This window comes from Netta rufina, assembly GCF_964035555.1.
Source record: "Netta rufina genome assembly, chromosome: 1".
Lineage (NCBI taxonomy): Eukaryota > Metazoa > Chordata > Aves > Anseriformes > Anatidae > Netta > Netta rufina.
In genome coordinates, this window is record NC_140123.1 from 152,736,043 (window position 1) to 152,754,491 (window position 18,449).

Genomic DNA, 18,449 nt, shown 5'->3' on the forward strand with positions numbered 1-18,449 from the left:
TCTACCTCACTTAGAGCCACAGGTTCATCTTTCCATCCTCGGTGAAGGTAGGAGGGAGGCGTTGATGGATTGCAATATGTGATGAACAAACGAGCAGGGATGCACACCCCATCAGCCTGAGTTCGGAGCAGGGGTTCAAAGTGAGTATTGCAATTGCCTCTGGGTGTTGGCAAGTGCACAGTAGCTTTCTTGGTGCCTCCACTTTCGGGCAGGCACTGGAAGAGCAAGGACTAGGTTTGCTCAGAGGTTGTTGAGGATACTGAAGAGATTAGAAAGGACTGAGATGCCAGGAATACCAGACACAAGTGAACGATATAAAGTAATTGTAAGACAGGAGGATTCACTCACAGCACCTTAATGATCCACAGGTCCTGCCCCACCTCTCCTGCATCCCCATACACAAACACACGCGCGCACACAGGCTATGATATGAGAAAGGCTAAGAGTGACAATGCAGTTCCTGAGTCCAACGCATTGTTCAGTCAAGCCTTACAAAAAAAAATAAAATAATCCATGCAGGAAGGAGCGTGGGATTAAACAGAGGCAGGACGGAGAGAAGAGGCGGGGAGAAAAGCTAGGGCGCAGTCGTGGAAATCAGCGGGGAAGCAAGCGTAAGTTGGTCTTCAAACGGGGATCGAGATTCATGCATGTGTGAATCTTAGGCAGGACTGCTGCACAATGCTGATCGCAAGGAAGCCGGCTGTGCCGTCCTCCCCGCTCCTCCTCCCACAACATGTTCACCACGGCTGAGCAGCCACCCTTCACCCCACAGCAGGTGACAAAGAGTTGGCCGGTGTGGTCTTTTGGAAACGCTTGCTAACTCACTGGAGGAGTCTGGGGAGGGGAAGGAAAGGACAGTCTCTCTTCTCTTAAGTCCAGGGTGCACAAAACGAAGCCCACCACGGACCAGTCACTCCATGTCTTGAATCCTCCTCATCTAGAAGGCCAATAAGGTGTTGCAAGCCAGTGGCATGGCCTGCGTGGAATCGGTAAAGGGCGAAAGGGCGAAAAACCTTCCTCGAGGCGGGTGAGCCAGCGATAGCCGGGGTCAAGAAAGGCACTTCCAGATACTCAGTGGGTTTTGGTGGCTGGATGGTGGCACTGAGTGACCTCGGAGTTCGGAGGCTCTTCTGCCTGTGCTGATTCTTCGGAGCCTTTCCGTCGCTGCTTCGGTCACCGTTCCCCATTCCCTACGGTCTGGAGAGAGTCGTATAGACGGGCTGTTCCCAATGTGTGGGGCTATGGGACTGTGGCACGGAGGGTGCGGGGTCAGAGATGGCGGTGTAAAGGGGACGTTGGGAAGGTCCCATGTAGGAGAAGGCAGAGTAGAGGCCAGAGGCTTGGCTGGAGTGGCTGTAGTAGGGTCCCGAGGGCTGGTGGTCAGGGTAGTCAAACTGGGGCCTGGAGATGGAGGGAAAGGCCGAACCGTAGTGGGGCAGACTCAGGGACGTGTAAGCTATCTGGGAGGTGGAGGGCTGGTCGGTGTAATGACCTCCGGGGGCGGACCCCTCCGTTTTCACCTGGGCCTTGGAGTCCACCACCGGTGACGTGGCGGCGGACAAGGAGACCCCGTGCTGCTTGGAGATCCAGGCCGAGTGTCCGCTGGCTGCAGCCAGGGCGCTCCCGAGGCCGTAGCCGGCGGCCGCGGCTGCCGCGTAGCCCCCGACATGGCCTGGGTGGCCGGCGTGTCCGTTGGGCGGCAGGTACTGGTCGAACTCGTTGACGTCAAAGGTCTCCATGTTGGACATCACCTCGTGGCTGATCTCGCCGATGTCCACGTTGCCGAAGTCGATGTGGGGCTTTCCCCCTTCCCCCAGGGAGCGCCCTTCCCGCTTGGAGTCGGCTTTGCCTGCCTGCAGCTCGGTCTTGGGGGTGGTGGGAGGCGTGGGGGGGCCGTGGCTCTGACCTGCAAGGTGAAAAACATTTTGAGGAGGAAAGAGAGGGGAGAAGGTGAGTTACTGCTTTCAACCTGGGCAGCTCCACGGGCCAGCTCCGCTCCTCCCAGTATGCCAGCAACTGCACTGAGACTTCGGTGGAGGGGGAGCCACTGAATGGCCAGCCAAGAACAAATATTTTTATATCATCTTGCCAAAAACAAGGAAGGGTAAAATGATACCCCACCGGAGAAGAGGAATGTAAGTGCCATGAAACTCAGGCATGGCCCTATACCAGTGACTCCAGCAGTCTGCTGGGTCGTGAGCAAGGTGTGAGCCACACCACTACGGCTTTTACAGCGATGGCTTGTTTTCCTGAGCCTCCCCGTTGGCCATAACCTGCCAGCGGGTTCACAAAGACCCTTGACTCACCTGAGGAGTGTTCTGGGTGCCCGTCGGACATGGGCGACCCTTCCCCGGGGTGCCTGTGGTCCAGGTGGGCGTTCTTGTAGTGGGCCTGGATCGCGGCAGCCCCGCCAGCCTCTGCCTCTACCTGGCCTTCGCCCTCGCCCTGCGTGGCCTTGCCGTTTTTCCGCCGGCGGGGCTGGTACTTGTAGTCAGGGTGGTCTTTCTTGTGCTGCATCCTCAGCCGCTCTGCCTCTTCGATAAAGGGGCGCTTGTCGCTCTCGTTCAGCAGCCTGCGGGGACCAGGGTGGTAAAGAAGAGGGGAAGGAGAGGGGCAGGTGTGTGAGAAAAAAAAAAATCCCAATACACACAGTTACGGGACAAAGCATATAAATCGGGGCGTTGCCCTGTTTTAGGGTATTTCCCAGCATAACAGGGAGAGCTGGGAGTGATTCAATGGAGACAGCAATATTTTCCTCCTCATCGTTTATTGTCAGCATTAAAACTCACTGTCATGGTCAGTGCCAGCGCTGGGTGCCCCTTCCCCAGCCACATTATACATCTCAGGAACTTCAACAGCCTCACTTGCATCTTAGTTTCACCCCCAAAGGAAAACACAGCCTTTCCCAGCTGTGAAAAATAAGGCCGGAAAAGCTGCTTTCAAAGATTTAGGGCAAATTAAGGGAAGCTGCCATCAAACGATGGCAGTATGGCACACCCTTACTACCCATACTGCTGCCTTCCACATCTCTTGCTCCTCCCCAGACTGATTTTATTCCAATTTAAGCCTTTTTGTGGGCTCTGCCCTGAGTTTGAGACTCTACTGAACATAAATGGTAGTAATTGGTGTTGTCTCCACCCAAGCTACTGCCTGGAGCTTGCTGGGCCTTTAAGCCTCTTGCAATATCCTAAAAAAATTAGGAGGAAAATGGTGTATCCTGCTCCTCCTGGAGCTCCTGCTCACTGTAGATGGGGATAATGCAAAAGGTTGAAACACAAATGCCCAACCCTTCTTGAATGTAGCCTCGTAGTTGTAAAAAAAAAATAGCTTCTACATTGCTAGACCGTGTACAAATCGATGAGCTTTGGTCTCTAGATTAAAGGCTGTAGAAATGTAAGCTCCTTCTCTGTATTCCTGCCAGATCATGAGCTGCTCTGGTTAAGATAGGATCTCCAAGAAAATTGTAAAATGTGCAGGCAGGGCAGCTCGGAAAGCTTGAAGATGAGAACGATCTGGTTGCTCAGGGCTTTAGCAGCTTCAATTGGAATTGCTTCAGTTTAATTTTATTTTTTTATTTTTTTTCCCTCAAATATCCTTGTGACTTAGGGTCAACCTGCTTCCAAGCAGAAACCAGTGCTCTCAGAAGGGGTCAGTCTTTTCCTGTGACTTGTACCTCAGGCACCCCAAAGCCCTCAGTGCTAAAAGGCAAGTGATTCTGCTAAACTGTAGGCACTGTGGAAGAAGAAAAGGCCTGAGAAACTGAAGTTTCTCAGTGCTCCCTGTGCACCCCCCTGCCCATCAGCCAGAAGGTGTGTGGCGTGGCCTGGAGCACGTTACAGTGCTGACCTGGGTTCACTCCAGGCTGCCTGAGAAGGTCGCAGCCACACGCCGCATTCCTCCGCTGCCTTAATCCTGCAGATTAAAGCAACTGAGCCACCATGAATCCAGCACCAGCTTTCCTGTCTCCCTCCTGCCCCTGTACACCACGCTCACATGTCCTGGAGGGCTCTAATCCTTCAGCCAGCCCTGCTCCAGGCTGCCCAAGAGGTCTGAAGGGACAGCCTGTCTGGCCATCCTGACCTCTGGAGGCATCAAGGGTTGGGAGGCAACCTCACACCTTGAGGACACCCCTTCTCCATGGGAGGTGAAGAAACGGAGGCAAACTCTGCAGCCTTACAGCCCTTCACTACAAGGCAGCTGGGCTCGGGCTTCTCTACACTGCCAACATAGATGGTGCTGAAGTTGGGAACTTGCTGTGGTTGGGAACAAAATGTCTCCTTTTACAGAAGCACCTCTTGGAGCAAGAGGCTGGATGCCGGACAGCCAGCTTTGATCTGCTGGATGTATCAGTAAAACTTCCAGTGGAGGCCAGCAGTGAAGGCCGAAGCTCAACCTTCCTCATCTGCCTCACGGATGACCTGAACCAGATCCAACTGTGTCTATGCAGGAGTCAAATCCCTGCCCTCTGGTCTGTGCCTGGTCTCCTCACCGCCTCTCCTCTCCCCTCAACAGCCGCCCGCTAGCAGTGCCACCAGCAGGCCAGCGGGACATCCACTCCCCGTGCCTTTGTCTTCTTCCCCAGCCTCCCTGCTCCCTCCTCCCTCCCGCTGGGATCAGAGCTCAAATCGGCTTTAGCAAAGTGAAACTGGTGCGAGCAGGCAAAGGCCAGGAGATTTGGGGGATTTGGATTTCACTCGCTTCCTGCCCTCCCCCTCCGCCCCCCAACGCTCCCCTGTCGATAATGCACAGGAATCTCGCACAGGCAGAGAACTTATGGATCATGGAGCAAAGCCCTCGTGGGGCTTACCACAGCCCTCTCCACCCACCCCGGCACCAAACGCCCCCGATGAGTCGGCGTGGTGGGAACGGGGATGTCCACAGCCCTGGATTTCATGGGCATCACCCTGTCCCGGGCGCGTTTCCTTGGTGAGGTGGGGTGCAGAAAACGAGCGAGCTGCCACCCCCATAAAAAAGTCCCTTCATCGGGTCTCCTCGTCCCCAGGAACAACCCCGCTGTCCCCTTCTTCTCATGTCCCGCTTGTTTTCGGCCCCGGAGACGGTGCTGGCTGGCGTGTTGGCTTAGAGTCATGCCGACATTTTCAGCAGCCGGCCTCCATTTGAGAGCTGTTCCTCATCCCACCCCAGGGAAGGAAAGCAGCCAAGGCGAGCTTTCGTCAAGCATGGAAACCCTCCCTTCTCCTCCTCCCCTTCCCCTCGCCCTCCATTTTAGCGCCTTCGCTTCTTCGCCTACATCTTTCCCATCCCAAGTGGACACAAACCAGGGGCCCCAGCACTAAGATTTTCTAGTAGAAAAATCTTAGGATTTTTCTTGGATCGGCTACTTGGATCGGCCTTCAGGAAGATTTTCCAGGCTCTGCCGTCCCTACCCATCACCGTGCATATATTTGGCTTAAAGCTCTGCCGGCAGCCTCCGTGCTCACCAGCTCTCGCTCCCTGCACCGCTAACGCAGCCCGTACGTGTGCAAGCTCACAGCCACCCATGTGGAAACGCACTTTGCCACTCTTCTTTTCCAAAGCAAGTAGTGATTTCGGCTGTTGGGTTTGGGCGGTCGCTTTGTAGATGATCTGTAAGCATCCAGGTCCCTTTGCAGGGGACCTGCCAACTGCATTTGTGAAGTGATTGAGATTAAGCCAGAGCTCAGCCGGGCTGCCCGCAGTTAGACTGGCACGTAGCTGCAATACCTTGGGGGCAGCAGGAACCTAAAGAGAGGAAAATCCTACTGCACACTGGGCTGAAAGGCTTGGCTCAGGGCTGCAAGCCTGGAAACCTTCAGGCCACCTCCCTTGGACTTTTTGTGACCTATTATTTGCCCCCAGCCCTAACAGAAAGACACCTAGATGTCGTCCTAGCCAGCTCAGATGCTGCTGCACCCATAACCCTGGTGGTACAGTCCCGTATGGGCTGGCACAGCTCTGACCGCCGCTGTCTGCCCTAGCAGCAAAGACTCAGAAAGGATCCGTGCACAAGGCCCTACAAAACACCCGGGGCCCTCTGCAGAACCTCAGCCATCACCTGACGGCCACTGCTCCAGCTCGGGTGCACAAATGTCACCACGGGCCGGGGGCTGCGTCTCCGTGCACTCTTCCCACGGGAGCTGTGGAGGGATTTAACCACTCTGCTCTGCTTTCAAAGGAAACGCAGTGTCTGAAGGGAAGCCACTGCCCTAAAATCTGGCAGTATTTCGCAACGAGGGAATGATAGCTTGAAATAACACTCTGGGAGCAAAAAAAAAAAGGTGGATTCGGATGCGGAGATGCGGGCGAGGGGAGCCAGAGGGAGCTGGGAAGCAGAACAATGGGGGCAAAGCGTAAGGAGATCGGTTCATACTGGCACAAATGGAAGAGGACACCACAGTGATAATAGGTAGAGATGGCCAAGTTGATACAACAAAATGTGGGGGGGACAGAGCGAACCTGTGGGCTACCAGGGTGGGGGCAAAAGAGCAGGCAGGGGGCTGAGCGCTGCGCATCATAGTTTTGCCTGCAGTCCAGAGGCTGGCAGCAGAGCCCGAGGCTGGGCAGAGGAAAATGAAGGCAGCGGGGAACAAAGCGGGAAGGAGCGGAAAGAGCATCAGAGGAGACCTCTGCCTTCAGCTTCCCAAAGCAATCCACTTGCTTGAGTTACAGCAGACACTGGCAGGTCGGCGTAAATGGGGGGACACAGCAGAGGGAGCAACCGGTGCTCAAGGGCTCAGTTCTCCCTCGTGAGCAGGGAGGTTTGGAGGCAGGAGGAGACCTACTGGACAGGGCGCGTTCCAGTTCTGCTTGGAAAAATGTCTCGTGGCCCGTCTGAGGCAGAGGGCTTCCTCCCATGCAATGCTGTCAGGACGGGAGAGGGAATGAAAGGGTTTCTTCACAGGAGGCCGATGGCCATCATAAGTGTTGGTCGGTGCAGGGGGCATGCAGCAGAAAGTGCTTGTGATAAGTCAGCGGGGTTATTGGGAGGAATGGCCTGACGGGCATGAAGCGGCATGGCCAGCCTTGCACGCGTGGGACCCCTTCATAGCAGGGGCTCTCCTTGCCCACCCCTCCCCACCACGGGCCTCGCTGCACCTGCATGGCCTGCCGAAACCAGGACCGAGCCGGGAAGGACGGGTGGGTGGCTCAACCCTTGTCTCTCTGCCCTCACCCTTCCTCCTCAGCCATGTCTTTGCTTCCCTCTTGCTCTGTGGTGCTGCACAGAAGATAACCCCTGCTGGTGTGGGGACCCGAGATCAAACAGGCTCAGGGCAGCCACAAGTGAGTTAAGTCTGACGGGGCTCAGCTCAGCTTCTGTTCGTGTGAAACTTTGCCCAACAGAGGGTGAGCCAAGGAGGCAAGGTCTCCCCTGACAGTCAGGTAGGACCAGGATGAGCGTCCTGGTCAGGAACAAGAGGGAAAGTTAGAGGGAAACAGGTGGAAAAGGGAGGCATGGGCTCCATCTGGGGTGGAGGTGAGCCCTGCTGAGGAATCCTTCCCTATGTATATAGGGTATAACAGCCACTCTTGCCCCGTTCCCCCAGCCACCATGGAGGAGGCTCCCTGTGGGGAAAAAATCTTTCTCAGGGGACACCCCGTCCATCCCACCCCGTCCCCATCCTTCCTCCTGCCTACATATTCCACTCCAGGACACCTCCGGGCCTCAGCCCGCTCACACGCCCGCTCTTACCTCCAGAGCTTCCCCAAGGTCTTACTGAGCTCGGCGTTGTGGAGGTGCGGGTACTGGTCGGCCAATTTCCTCCGGGCAGCCTGTGCCCATACCATGAAGGCGTTCATGGGCCTCTTGACGTGGGGTTTGCTCTTGTTACTTCCATTGACCCGAACGGGCATGGGTACCAGGGTCCAGTCATAGCCGCTCAGCACCTGGCTGACCGCCTCGCGGATGCACACGGGGAATTTGTCGTCGTCCGCCTCCGAGTCTTGCTGTTCCTTCTTGACCTTGCCCATCTCTCCGTTCCCGGAGCCGGCGAGGTGAGGAGAGGTGTCCGATGCCATGGAGGGTCCCGGCGAGAGGCAGTGGTGGTCTTCGGAGCCCACCGGGCTCATCTCCACCTCTGAAAGGTCTTGGTCGTCGGCCATGGTCTCTTCCTTCTCGGTGTCCTTCTTCTCACTGGGGAGGGGAGGGAGGAAGACAAAAACAAAGGAAAGAAAGGAAAAAAAAAAAAAAAAGGAAAAAAAAAGAAAACAAAAAAACGAGGGGAAAGAGAGAAAAGGAAAAGCGACCACCAAATCCAACAGGGACTCTGCGCTCTCCGAAGAGCTGACCACGAGACAGGGGCCGCTTGATAAAAGCACAAGCAAAGCAATTGCCATGCACACCACAAAACCCGTGATCAAGGGGGGTGGGGATGGGCCGGGGCCCCAATTAATCGGGAGCTCCTATCTTTGCGATCGTCCCAAGCTGGTGTCTGCAGAGGGGCCTACGGCAGCTGCCCAGCTGTGCCAAGGGCCAGTGGGACAAGGGGGTCTGGGGACCCCAGAGGAGGGAGCATGGAGCCTCCTGCCCGGCCACAGCTCCCCACGGGGAGCAGAACCGGGGGAACAGCCACAAAACTTGTGCCAGGAGGTGCCCCTTTCCTTTGAAGCCATGCCTTGGATCGCCAGCACAGTGCCTAGGAAGAGGGGGGCACCAGCAGCGTGTTGATAAACCAAAGGGACACGTCTCATATCTCCTGGCCACCTCCAGGGACACAAGGCACCGGCAGGCAGCGAAAAGTGCCTCCGTGGGGACACCCCATCCCTCGGCCACTGCTCACACAGCAAAGACTTAAAATATATCCATGTCGCATCCCCACGCACGTCCGTGGGGATATACGTGCACCACATACATACAGATATTCAGATGCAAGCACACATGAAGTTGAACTTTGAGAGAAGCCACGGAGCCGAGCTGCCTGCCCCACGCACCCCTCCTCTCTCGCTGCCTGCAGTCACCTCTAAAAGTCCCTGCCACGGCACAGCCGCTGCCCTCGTTGAGAAAGAAAGGCTCTGAAAATAAAGGCCTCCTTATCCAACCCCCCCCCCCACTCCCAGCCAGAAATAAAAAGAAGGAAAAAAAAAAAAAAAAAAAAGAAGAAGTTTTAGAAGAGCGTGCCTCTGGTTTAGCTGAAAAAGTCAATGGGGAGCAAAGGCTGCTGTCGCTCCGCTTGCAGAGGGTGGCACGGTGCTTTGCTGGGGAAATTGAAAAAGTGGCAGAAAGTAGGGAAAATAAAAAAATAATAATAATAATAATAATAAAAAAAAAGAGTGAATGTGTGTGTGCATGCCAGGGAGCTCAGGTAGGAAAACTTACGTTGCTAATCCTGCGAGGGCTGCGGTGTCCCAGTCGCCCCCCTGCTCTCCCTCCGGCTTCGGGGTGCGCTGCCGGGGAGGCGCTCAGGCGAGTGCCATTCCTGGAGGGAGGCTTGGTTTTTTCTAATACCCCGGCTGGATGCCTCTCGCTGGCTTTGCTGCTTAGCACCGGGGGAGGGAAGGGCGGAAGGTGGAGCCAAGCGTTTCTCAGAGCCAGGACACGGCCAGGCCTCTGGGGAGGGGACGTGGGCAGCCCCCCACCCCACCTCGGCCTTCCCCACTTTCCACCGGTGCCGGCTGCTTGGCTGGAGATCAAGGATGGAGAATGAAACCCCCAGCAGATTGGGGTTGCTGGGTGCAGGGAGGGATGTGGCTGGGCTCCCCTTCTTCCCCCTAGCATCACCCTTGTTCTTGCAGGGCATGGTGGCCCCCACGTTCCCGACATCCCTTATCCCTGTCACGGGGTCTGATGGGGACCCCAGTGCGCTGCAACAAGCTGGCCCAGGACTCCGGGGTCAGGATGTTGCAGGAGGTCAGTAATGTCCTGAGAATGAAGGACATTAGGTCCTTTCTCATCAGGCTGTCAAAGAGCAGCACCAACCCCGTAACCATGAGAGGTCACCCATAAAAATCTGACGACCTCCCCAGGTCCTCCAGAGCTAGCGGTGAGATAGAGCCAGCTCCTGCCCCAGCCCCTCACTGGAGACCCAACCTGAAGGAGCTTCAGTGCTACGTCTGGGTGCACGGCTGTGACCCGGGGAACCAACCTCAAGGCATTTCCAGAGCGTTTCCAGCTCCTGTAGCAACTCTTTGTTCTTCACAGACTGTGTTAGAAAGATCCCACAAAAACCCTGGCTGGTACCACATGAAGCATAAAGGGACCAGTCCCAAGGATGGTGCTGAGCACCTGAGCTAATGCACTCAGAGCAAAGCTGTGGGGCTGGCTGCTGCCCTTGTAGACCTCACTGACAGCATAGGACCATTTCCCTATGAACGTAGCTCTGAAACTATGGGGTGGTTCCAGGGAAAACCTCACTAGAGCCCACTGAGGAGTCTTTGCAGAATGGGACCAAGAGTGGGAATGGCTGCATGTCAACGGCATCAAACCTGTGGCAGGCAGAGGTGCTTAAAGGTGTCTGTGTGGCCTTGCACTGCCTGTAACAACCTCTTAAGTGCTCTCCCTTCTTTCTTTTTCTTAATCATCACCCGCTCCAGAAAAAGAGGCGCTCAGATGCTCCTCCTCACAAGATGCCTTTTTCCCTTTGGAAGAGAGAAATGTGGGTGGCTTTTTCTTGGATGCTGTGAAAACCCAAAGGAAAGCCTAGCAAATTAAGACAAGTTCCTGCTTCCTCAACCAAAGCAGCAACCGGTGAACCTTGTGCCTTAGAGTATGGAGCAAGTTCTCCCACCAGGAGACACCTCCAGCTCCCAAGCCAGTGGAAGTCCTTGGCCCACCGGAAGCAGAGTAAGCACTGCGGGGCTGATGTTTTCTTACATGTCCTCAGGGTCTGGGTGAGGAGAAGAGTGTCTCAGTCCCCTTCTACCAACTGTGGCAAGAAAAGGAGTAAATCAGGAGGGAACTTCAGTAATCCAGAGGGCTGTGGACTAACGTTGGTCCCTCTGCTCGCCGTCCCCATCAGGGACTGCTGCCACCTGCCAGATCTATCCATGCCTTGTTGGAAGAGCTGTGGGTGCCTTGGCCCCCGACAGGGACATCCCAAAACGTATGGGCCTGGCTTAAAGGAACACACACCAGACACACAATTTCTGCAATCTGCAGTCTCAGTGTCTCCACGTGTTTAAATGGTGGGCAAAGTTGTTGGTGGTGGTTTTGTTTTGTGGTTGTTTTTTTTTTTTTTTTTTCTCCATTCTGCCTTTCTCTAGTTGTTGCTTTTTGTCTCCTTTGCTTCTGCCTCCTCTTTCTGAATTCTCTTTCCCTGTGTGCAGCCTTTTTTTTTTTTTTTTCCCATTCCCAGCTCTCCCTTGCAACACTGCCTGCAGGTGCATGCTCACACACCCTTTTCCAAGTCTTTTCCATCCGTGTTTCATCTCTTCCCTCGTGCTATGAAGAGGGAGAGACAGGAGAGCGAGCGGTGGAAGACCACACCTGTAGGGCAACAGGGAGAAGTGTGATGCTTTCTCTTCAGCTGAGGTGAGAGGACACAAAGAGAGGGAGGAGAAGAGACCAGGAGAAGAGACAGGAGCAGGGGACCTTGCTCAGTAGGGTTTCAATGGGAGAGCCACATTGGTGGGACACCAAAGGCCACCTCCTCTGAGGTGACCCCCATTCACTGCACCCATGGGAAGTGGAGGAGTAAGAGGGGAGAGTGTGTCTCTAATGGGCAAATGGGCTTGGAGGGGGGAAAAAAGACCAGAGGACGCCCATTGGGAAGTTTTGGTGTCCCCAAACCACGTCTGCAATTAGGGGTAGGTGAGGAATCCCCTGCATGCCCCAAAAACCCAGCGAGCTCCCCATCCACGAGACAGGGCCAGCTTTTGTCCCGTGCCCAGCCCGGGGGCACAGCACTGGTATTGTCCCGGGACCGCCTGGGAAAATGGGAGGGGTTCCCCATGAAACCTTTCCATAGAGCAAAACAGCGTCAGAGCCGGGTCTGGGGGGGGGGGGGGACGGGACTGGGGCAGACACCAGAAAAAAAACACACACACAACGGGCAAACAATACCGGCAGTGTGCTGAGGGAAAGGGAGACCCATGAATTGGGAGTTTGATAAGGATTTTCTCCCCGCGCGCGCCCGCTCTCTCAACAGCCCCTTCAGTTTTCCCGGCACCCCCCTCCTTCCCTTTGCCTGCCCGCTTGTTTGGGCCTCAAACAGTGCGCTGCCTTTGTTCGGGGATACAGGTGAACGGCCATCATGTGATGCACGCACACGCGGGCGCGCACATAAAAAGCTTTTTCAGAGCGCCCGGCTCGCCTCAGACCCGAAGACGGGAGAGGAGACCCGGGCCGGGAGCAGCGGGGACGGCGGCGCTGCTCCATCCCGCTGCAGCACCCCGTCCCGCCGAGGTGGGCCTGCGGGGAGATTCGGGGCAAAGCTGGGGGTCTGCGGGGGTCTCGAGCCTGTTATCCCCTCAGGAGGCAGGCAATAGTGGGCTGGCGCTGGGTGTGGGGTGGCCATGCTGGGGACGGGGTGCAGAAGGTCCCCTTCACCCCGCATGGCTCACGGGGAGGTGCTGGGGCTGAGCCCTCGTCCCTCCCCGGGTCCCACGTGGGATGAGCGTCCTTGTATCCTCGCCGGCATGAGGTTCCCTGCTCCCACCGTGGCTGGAGGGGAGGGGAAGAGATGGCTGGGGAGGAGGAGGAGGAAGGAGGAAGGCCTCCTGCTGGAAATGGGGGACCTCAGCCCCTAAGGGAGAGCTGGATGGGTTTGCTCAATCCCTTCAGCCAGGAGGGAGAAAGAGAAAGGAGGAGGACCAAGGCAGTTCTGGGAAGGCTGAGGGTGGTGGAGATGTTTGGCACCTGCTGGAAATTCCCCTGTCCCAAACAGAAATAGTGTATCAGACCTCCTCGGTGAGGTCTGCATGTCCCCTTTGGTGTGGAGATGCGACGGGGCCTTCTCACGTCTTATCACCACGACCATGAAATAGCTGGGAAGCCATGTAGCTCAGTCCTGGGACAATGTGCAGGCCTGGGAGGGCAAGGTTTTGGCGTTGAAGGCATGAATGAATCAGGAAAAAAAAAAAAAAAAAAAGGCAAGGTTTCAACCGGTTACTCTTTTTATTTGAAGGTCGCCTGAGTGTGATACTCAAGGGAAAGGCAGCGAGGAGCAAAGGGAGAGGCCAACATTTCATCATGACACTCAGAAAATCGATGGGTCTGCGGATGGCCTCACTCGTGAGACATCATGGGACTTGATTTATGGAGGCTGTGTGAGATCAGGACCAGGCCTGATGCTTGCCAGGGCACCCAAGGCCAACCCCGTCTCCTCTGCTTCCTCGTGCCTTTCTCTCCGAAATCCTCCCCAATCTGCTATCAGCGGGCTCCCAGCATTTGGGGCATTTTCAAGGACTTTCCATGAACAGGAGAAGCGGAGCCCCAAAGCCCACGCTCCCTGGTGCTGCGGCGGCCCTGATCTCCTGTTGCAGGGGACAAAGAAGCGTGAAAGCCACCCCAAATTTGATCAGCCACCTTTGTCGGCATGATCAGAGCCCTTCAATTCGTAAGTGTCCTTGCAATGGGGAGCCGGGCACGGGAACCGCAGCCAGGCTCTGGCCTTCATCACCCCTCATCAGGATTACGGTGGATTACGGTGCCAGCTGCTTTGGAGAGGAGGTGCAGGAACCCTCCTGGAAAGCAGAGGGGACCAACACCTCTGAGCAACCACAAAGACCCCGGGACAGCTCCCGACCCATCGTCTTGGACAGCCCAAGGCTCCCCCAGGCACACGGGAAGGACTTCCAATGCCACACAAGTCCTCCCCAAAGTCCCTGGGACAATTTAGCAGGGTCTGGGAAGATCAAAGAGGAGCGAGGCAGGGCAGGTCCGTCTGCTACCTGCTTTGACGGGTGGCAAGAGCCTCCCTGTCTGTTAACCCCCTCGACTCCTGCTGGAGAGGCCAGGTGTGATTCCAAAAAGTGACCTCAAAAAAAGCAAGCACTGAAGGGGGAAGGAGGTTTTGCATTTTCTCAAGGGGAGTCTCCAACATCCAGCGCGATACGGTGCAGGGAGCCAGGTGCTCTCGGGCTGCGTGGCCAAGGAGGGATGCCTGGAGGGGAGGAGAAAGGAATTGTGTACACTTGGGCTGAATGATGAGACAAGGGGATCCTCCCAAGGGGTCGTAGCAGTGTTGGGTGACTCGGGTGGGCTCGTTCAGCAGGGAACAAGGTGGCTCCAGGGGGATCTTCAGCTCCAGCAGCCCGCTGGCAGCAGGGAGGCTCCCGGGGAGCCAGGGGAAGGGTTAAGTCGGGAAGGCTTCAGCCCGCTGCCTTGGCCCCTGTAATTCCTCCAGAGAGTAGGACTGGGAGAACAAGGAGCCCATTCTGTTCGCAGGAATTAATAGCAAGGAGTCATCTGGGGTGTCATTCAAGCCCTGATCAGCTCCCGGAGGAATGTGAGGGAGAGCGAGCGAGGGAGCACGGCCCCAGGCCGAGGCACCAAAGCCAGGGCAGGAGCGCTTGTGCTGGTAACCAGAGCTACCAGCCGGAATTCGGGACCCCAGCCTCCGCATCCCCTCTGCCCTGCGCCCCCCTTCTCAAAGGGCCAGCTCCTAATCTGGGGGCTCATTTCCAGACCCTTTGTCCCTTGTTCCCCATTCGTTTCATGGTGGGGGAAGATGTCCCAACCCATCACCGCCACCACCTCCCTTCCACCAAGCTGCCAGGGCCATCAGGAGAGCTCAGATTTGTCCTCCCCAGCAAGCTTGCCCACGGAGAGGGTCTCCAAGGAGCCCATAAGTGCATCTGGGGATGAGGGGTAGCTCGGGGGACTGCAGAGTTCAGTGCTGAGCCCTTTGCCACCACATCAGCTCTCCCCAAGTGACTGTGGTCACCTCAGTTTCTGCAACAAAAGACCAGGCCAGCAAATGAGCACATCTGTATTTCACCACGTTGCACCATGGCCGTGCAGGGAGGCTTGAAAGCACCGTGTGGTGACACCACAATGCTGCCTGTGATGGCAACCAGCAAAAAAGATTTCGGCCACATCTCTACTGGCCTGAGAAGGAGACCTCAGAGTGGTCCATCTCTGCCCGGTTGCATTGCAGGTGGCCTGCATGTTCACGCCTGGTGGCACAAGGTGTCCCAGGGCTATGGAGATGCACCTGGATTATCTCTGCAGGGCCACTATATGGCCGACGGGGTCTTCAGGGCAACCCTTCAGGCCAGCCCTAGGTGTGTGCACTGCCACAAGGCTGACTGTGAGCTCAGCTCACCAGCAAGGCTGGGTAGGTGGCAACCCCTATGAAATGTGAGCAGAGCCCTGCTGGAATGCACGAGTTGCTTTTGCTGGCCCACGTTTTGCAGCCAAAGTGCCTCTCACCAAAGCTTTTCCTCCTCCCCATGCACACCAGGTTGGTGTGAAAATGGTTTTAAGCGCTAGCTCTGCATCTCAGCATCCTGCAAGAGATGCACGGTGCCTGCAGGACGGACTCCTCCGCCCCCTCCCCATCCCCATCCCACCACCACCACTACCACAATGAGCACCCCTTGTTGTAGAGGGGTTAATAAATGATGCAAGAAAGGAGCCCTTTAATGCACAGTGACCTCTGGCCTTTCATAAATCACAGTGTTGGGCTGTGAGTGCGCGGGGGGCGCGAGGCGGTGGGGGGGGAGATGATGGGAGGGGGTCCATGCAGCTGCGCCACGGAGTTGACATTGTTCCCACCATCACTAAAGTGCAACAAATCCCTCTATTGTGTTCCTGGTTTATCTGGTTCCTCTTGTTTATTAGCAGAGGTTGTTTGGCGCTGGCTCCAGCCCTGGGCGGGTGGAAAGAGTGTTGGCACGCACCAGAGGAGGGGAGGGAGGGAGTGGGGGGGACCGGGACGGGAGGACGAGAGCAGCTCATCAATGGCTGTATTGTCCCATCTTTTTTGTTGCTCCTGTAATGATATGTTCGAAAAAGGAGATTAAATACAAAAAAAAAAAAAAAGAGAGAGAGAGCAAGAGAGAGAGAGGCAGGGGGAGATGAGAGAGGGAGAGAAAGACAAACTGCACTGAAGGACAGGGTAGGAATGGCCAGGCTGGGCTCGCAGCGGATGCTCCCGCAGCTGGGGAGGATGAGTCGGGATGGAGCCGCTGCGATGGGGCCGCTCCGTGCCTTTATGCTGCTTATTCAGGTCAGGAGCCATCAGCCCCAGTGCCTGGAGCTGTGCCCACCCGTGCCAACTCTATTCATGGCCAGCAGGGAGGATGGGGTGCTGGGGACGAGGGGCTGGGGGCAGCAAGAGGGGGGAGGAAGGCTGTTCTTCACGTCCTTCGAGGCTGAACTGGCCTTTGTACAGCAGAGGCAGTCGGAGCACAGCATCTTCGCAAAGCACCAGCACTGTCCTTCATCCCTACCAGGTGGCTTTCCCCCAGCCCACCCACCCATTGTGAGAAGAACCAGGGCCCCTTCCCAAATCAGTAAAAAAAAAAATCTTTCTTACACTAGGATCCCCCCTCTAAAACTGCCCACAGAGAGCTCTGCCACTTCTCATAGGGTCCGTGGGACAGTGCTGGAAGATGATGGTGCTTTGGTCTGCACCTTTCCCAAAGCTAGATGACAAAATGCTGTAGCCACCAGGGCTTTGCTAGGTATCACTCTGCTTGTTGCCACCTGTGGAGCTGAACCCAAGCAAACGTCGTTGAGAAGCGCACAGCCAAAACCCCACCGCAACCAGCTGTACTGAGATAAGAGCGAAATTTATTGAGATAAGAGGGAAACCCTGTCCGAGGTGCTCAAGGCTGATTTTATTTCACCTCAAGCCACTTTTATCCCAAACACAATGGGATACCCCAACCACATTTCTGCTCCAGTGTCTCCACCATCCCAGAGAGGTGTCGCCTATGGGCACGTTGATCCAGAGATGTGATCAGGGAAAGGATCCAGGTCACCAGCTCTCAGGACAAGCATCCCATGCTGACACTGAACCAAACCTCTGCTTCCTCCAACTATGCCTGCCTCAGCACACTTACCATTAATGAAGATTTCTACCAGGAAAGCTGGGCAAATAATGTAAGCTCTGGTTCAAAAGCAGAGAGAAAAAAAAAATGTGGAGGAAATCACTGTGGTTGAACCAAGAAAGACATTTTTATTATTATTTATTTTTAAGGCATAATTCAGAGAGTGAAACATTCTGCCGAGCTTGAAAAAGCTTTTAATTTGAATAAGCTTTAAATTTGTGGTTATTAGGCTCTTGTGTCTGGCCTCTTATCTCTCAACCTGGGTCAAGACTTAAATGCAAAACGCTGGTTTGATATGAAATGTCATAAATTCCCTTTCAAAATGTCCATTCACAACATTTTGGCATTTAGAAAACAGAATAATTCAGAAAGATTGCCATGAAATGAAATATTTTGATATTTTAAAAATCTCCCTCCCACGCTCGCCTTCCGGCCAAAACCGCTTGCTGCATTAGGCCTGGGTCTGCGAACTTTTTCATTCTCCTGAAATCCCATTTCTTGGCAAGTTATTTGCCAATAAACACTTGCCTGGTGCCCCTCTTTCCCACCCTCAGGTGACGACACATCCCTGGGAGGCCTTAGGGTCTCCACACCGCTGGATTTGTGGTGTCCCTGAGTCCCACCTTGCCACAAGCGAAGTGGGAACTCATGGCAGACCTGCCTTGAAGCCATGCCGCCCACTCCCTTTTTTTTGGGAAAATCAGGAGTGAGGCCCAGCGCGGGCCCAGCCGTAGCTCTGCGGCCGTAGGAAATGAAGCTTAAACCCATGTCACTCGGTCACACGTGTTTGTGGAGTTGCTGCCCAGGGTGTTTCTAAAGGGACGTGTTGGATGTCAGGGCTGTGAAGGTGTTAAGGCTGGAGGGAAGGAGAGCAGGGGACAGGATGGACTCTGCCTTGTCGTGGATAGGTGGCAATGCAGGCAGTGTGGCTCCTTTTCACCCGAGTGGAAAACGAAGCACGTCACTGCTGAGAAATGCTGCTGGGTTGATCAAAGGCAACATTTTTCCCTCCCCTCTTCTCCTGTGTACACACCACATGAGAGAGCAAACCACTCCAATGGCCACGCAGAGGTGAGCCAGGTAACGACAACAGGATTTTAGAGTTGTCACCAGCTTCCCAAACACTCATTTCAAGAGCAGATCAGCTCCCACCTCCTCCTCTGCCCAGCACATGCCTCTGCCAGAGCAAGTCTGATCCTCTTCTCCCTTACAGGAACCCTCCTCAGACCTAGAGCTGGCTTCCCTCTGCCAGGTGCTGCTCCAAATCCAGCAGGTACCCCTGTGGGATGACTCTATCAGCCAAATGATCTTCATCTCACGTCTCTCTTGAATGAATAATTCCCACCAAGAGCTGGTATCGTGCAGATAAAACATCCAGGCACACCCGCCCTTTGCTTCACTCAGTCCTTTGAGAGAAGGCTTGTAGGTTTCCTGGATTACAAACCTGAACAGTTATATTGCCTTCCTTGGAAGAATCTTGTCACAAAATTAATTTAAGAGCAGCCTGGAGACAGAGTACAGGTTGCCCCTGCCAAGTT

The 18,449-nt window shown here is 55.3% G+C and overlaps 1 protein-coding gene across 1 annotated transcript; it reads right to left on the bottom strand.

Moving 5' to 3' along the window:
- Positions 1 to 1,190: 1,190 nt before the first annotated feature.
- Positions 1,191 to 8,079, bottom strand: SOX10 (SRY-box transcription factor 10; the record flags this gene model as incomplete). The annotated part of the gene is made up of 3 exons (XM_084290486.1): positions 1,191 to 1,906; positions 2,307 to 2,572; positions 7,670 to 8,079. The coding sequence occupies 3 exons, from the start codon at positions 8,077 to 8,079 to the stop codon at positions 1,191 to 1,193; spliced, it is 1,392 nt and encodes a 463-aa protein (XP_084146612.1).
- Positions 8,080 to 18,449: the final 10,370 nt, after the last annotated feature.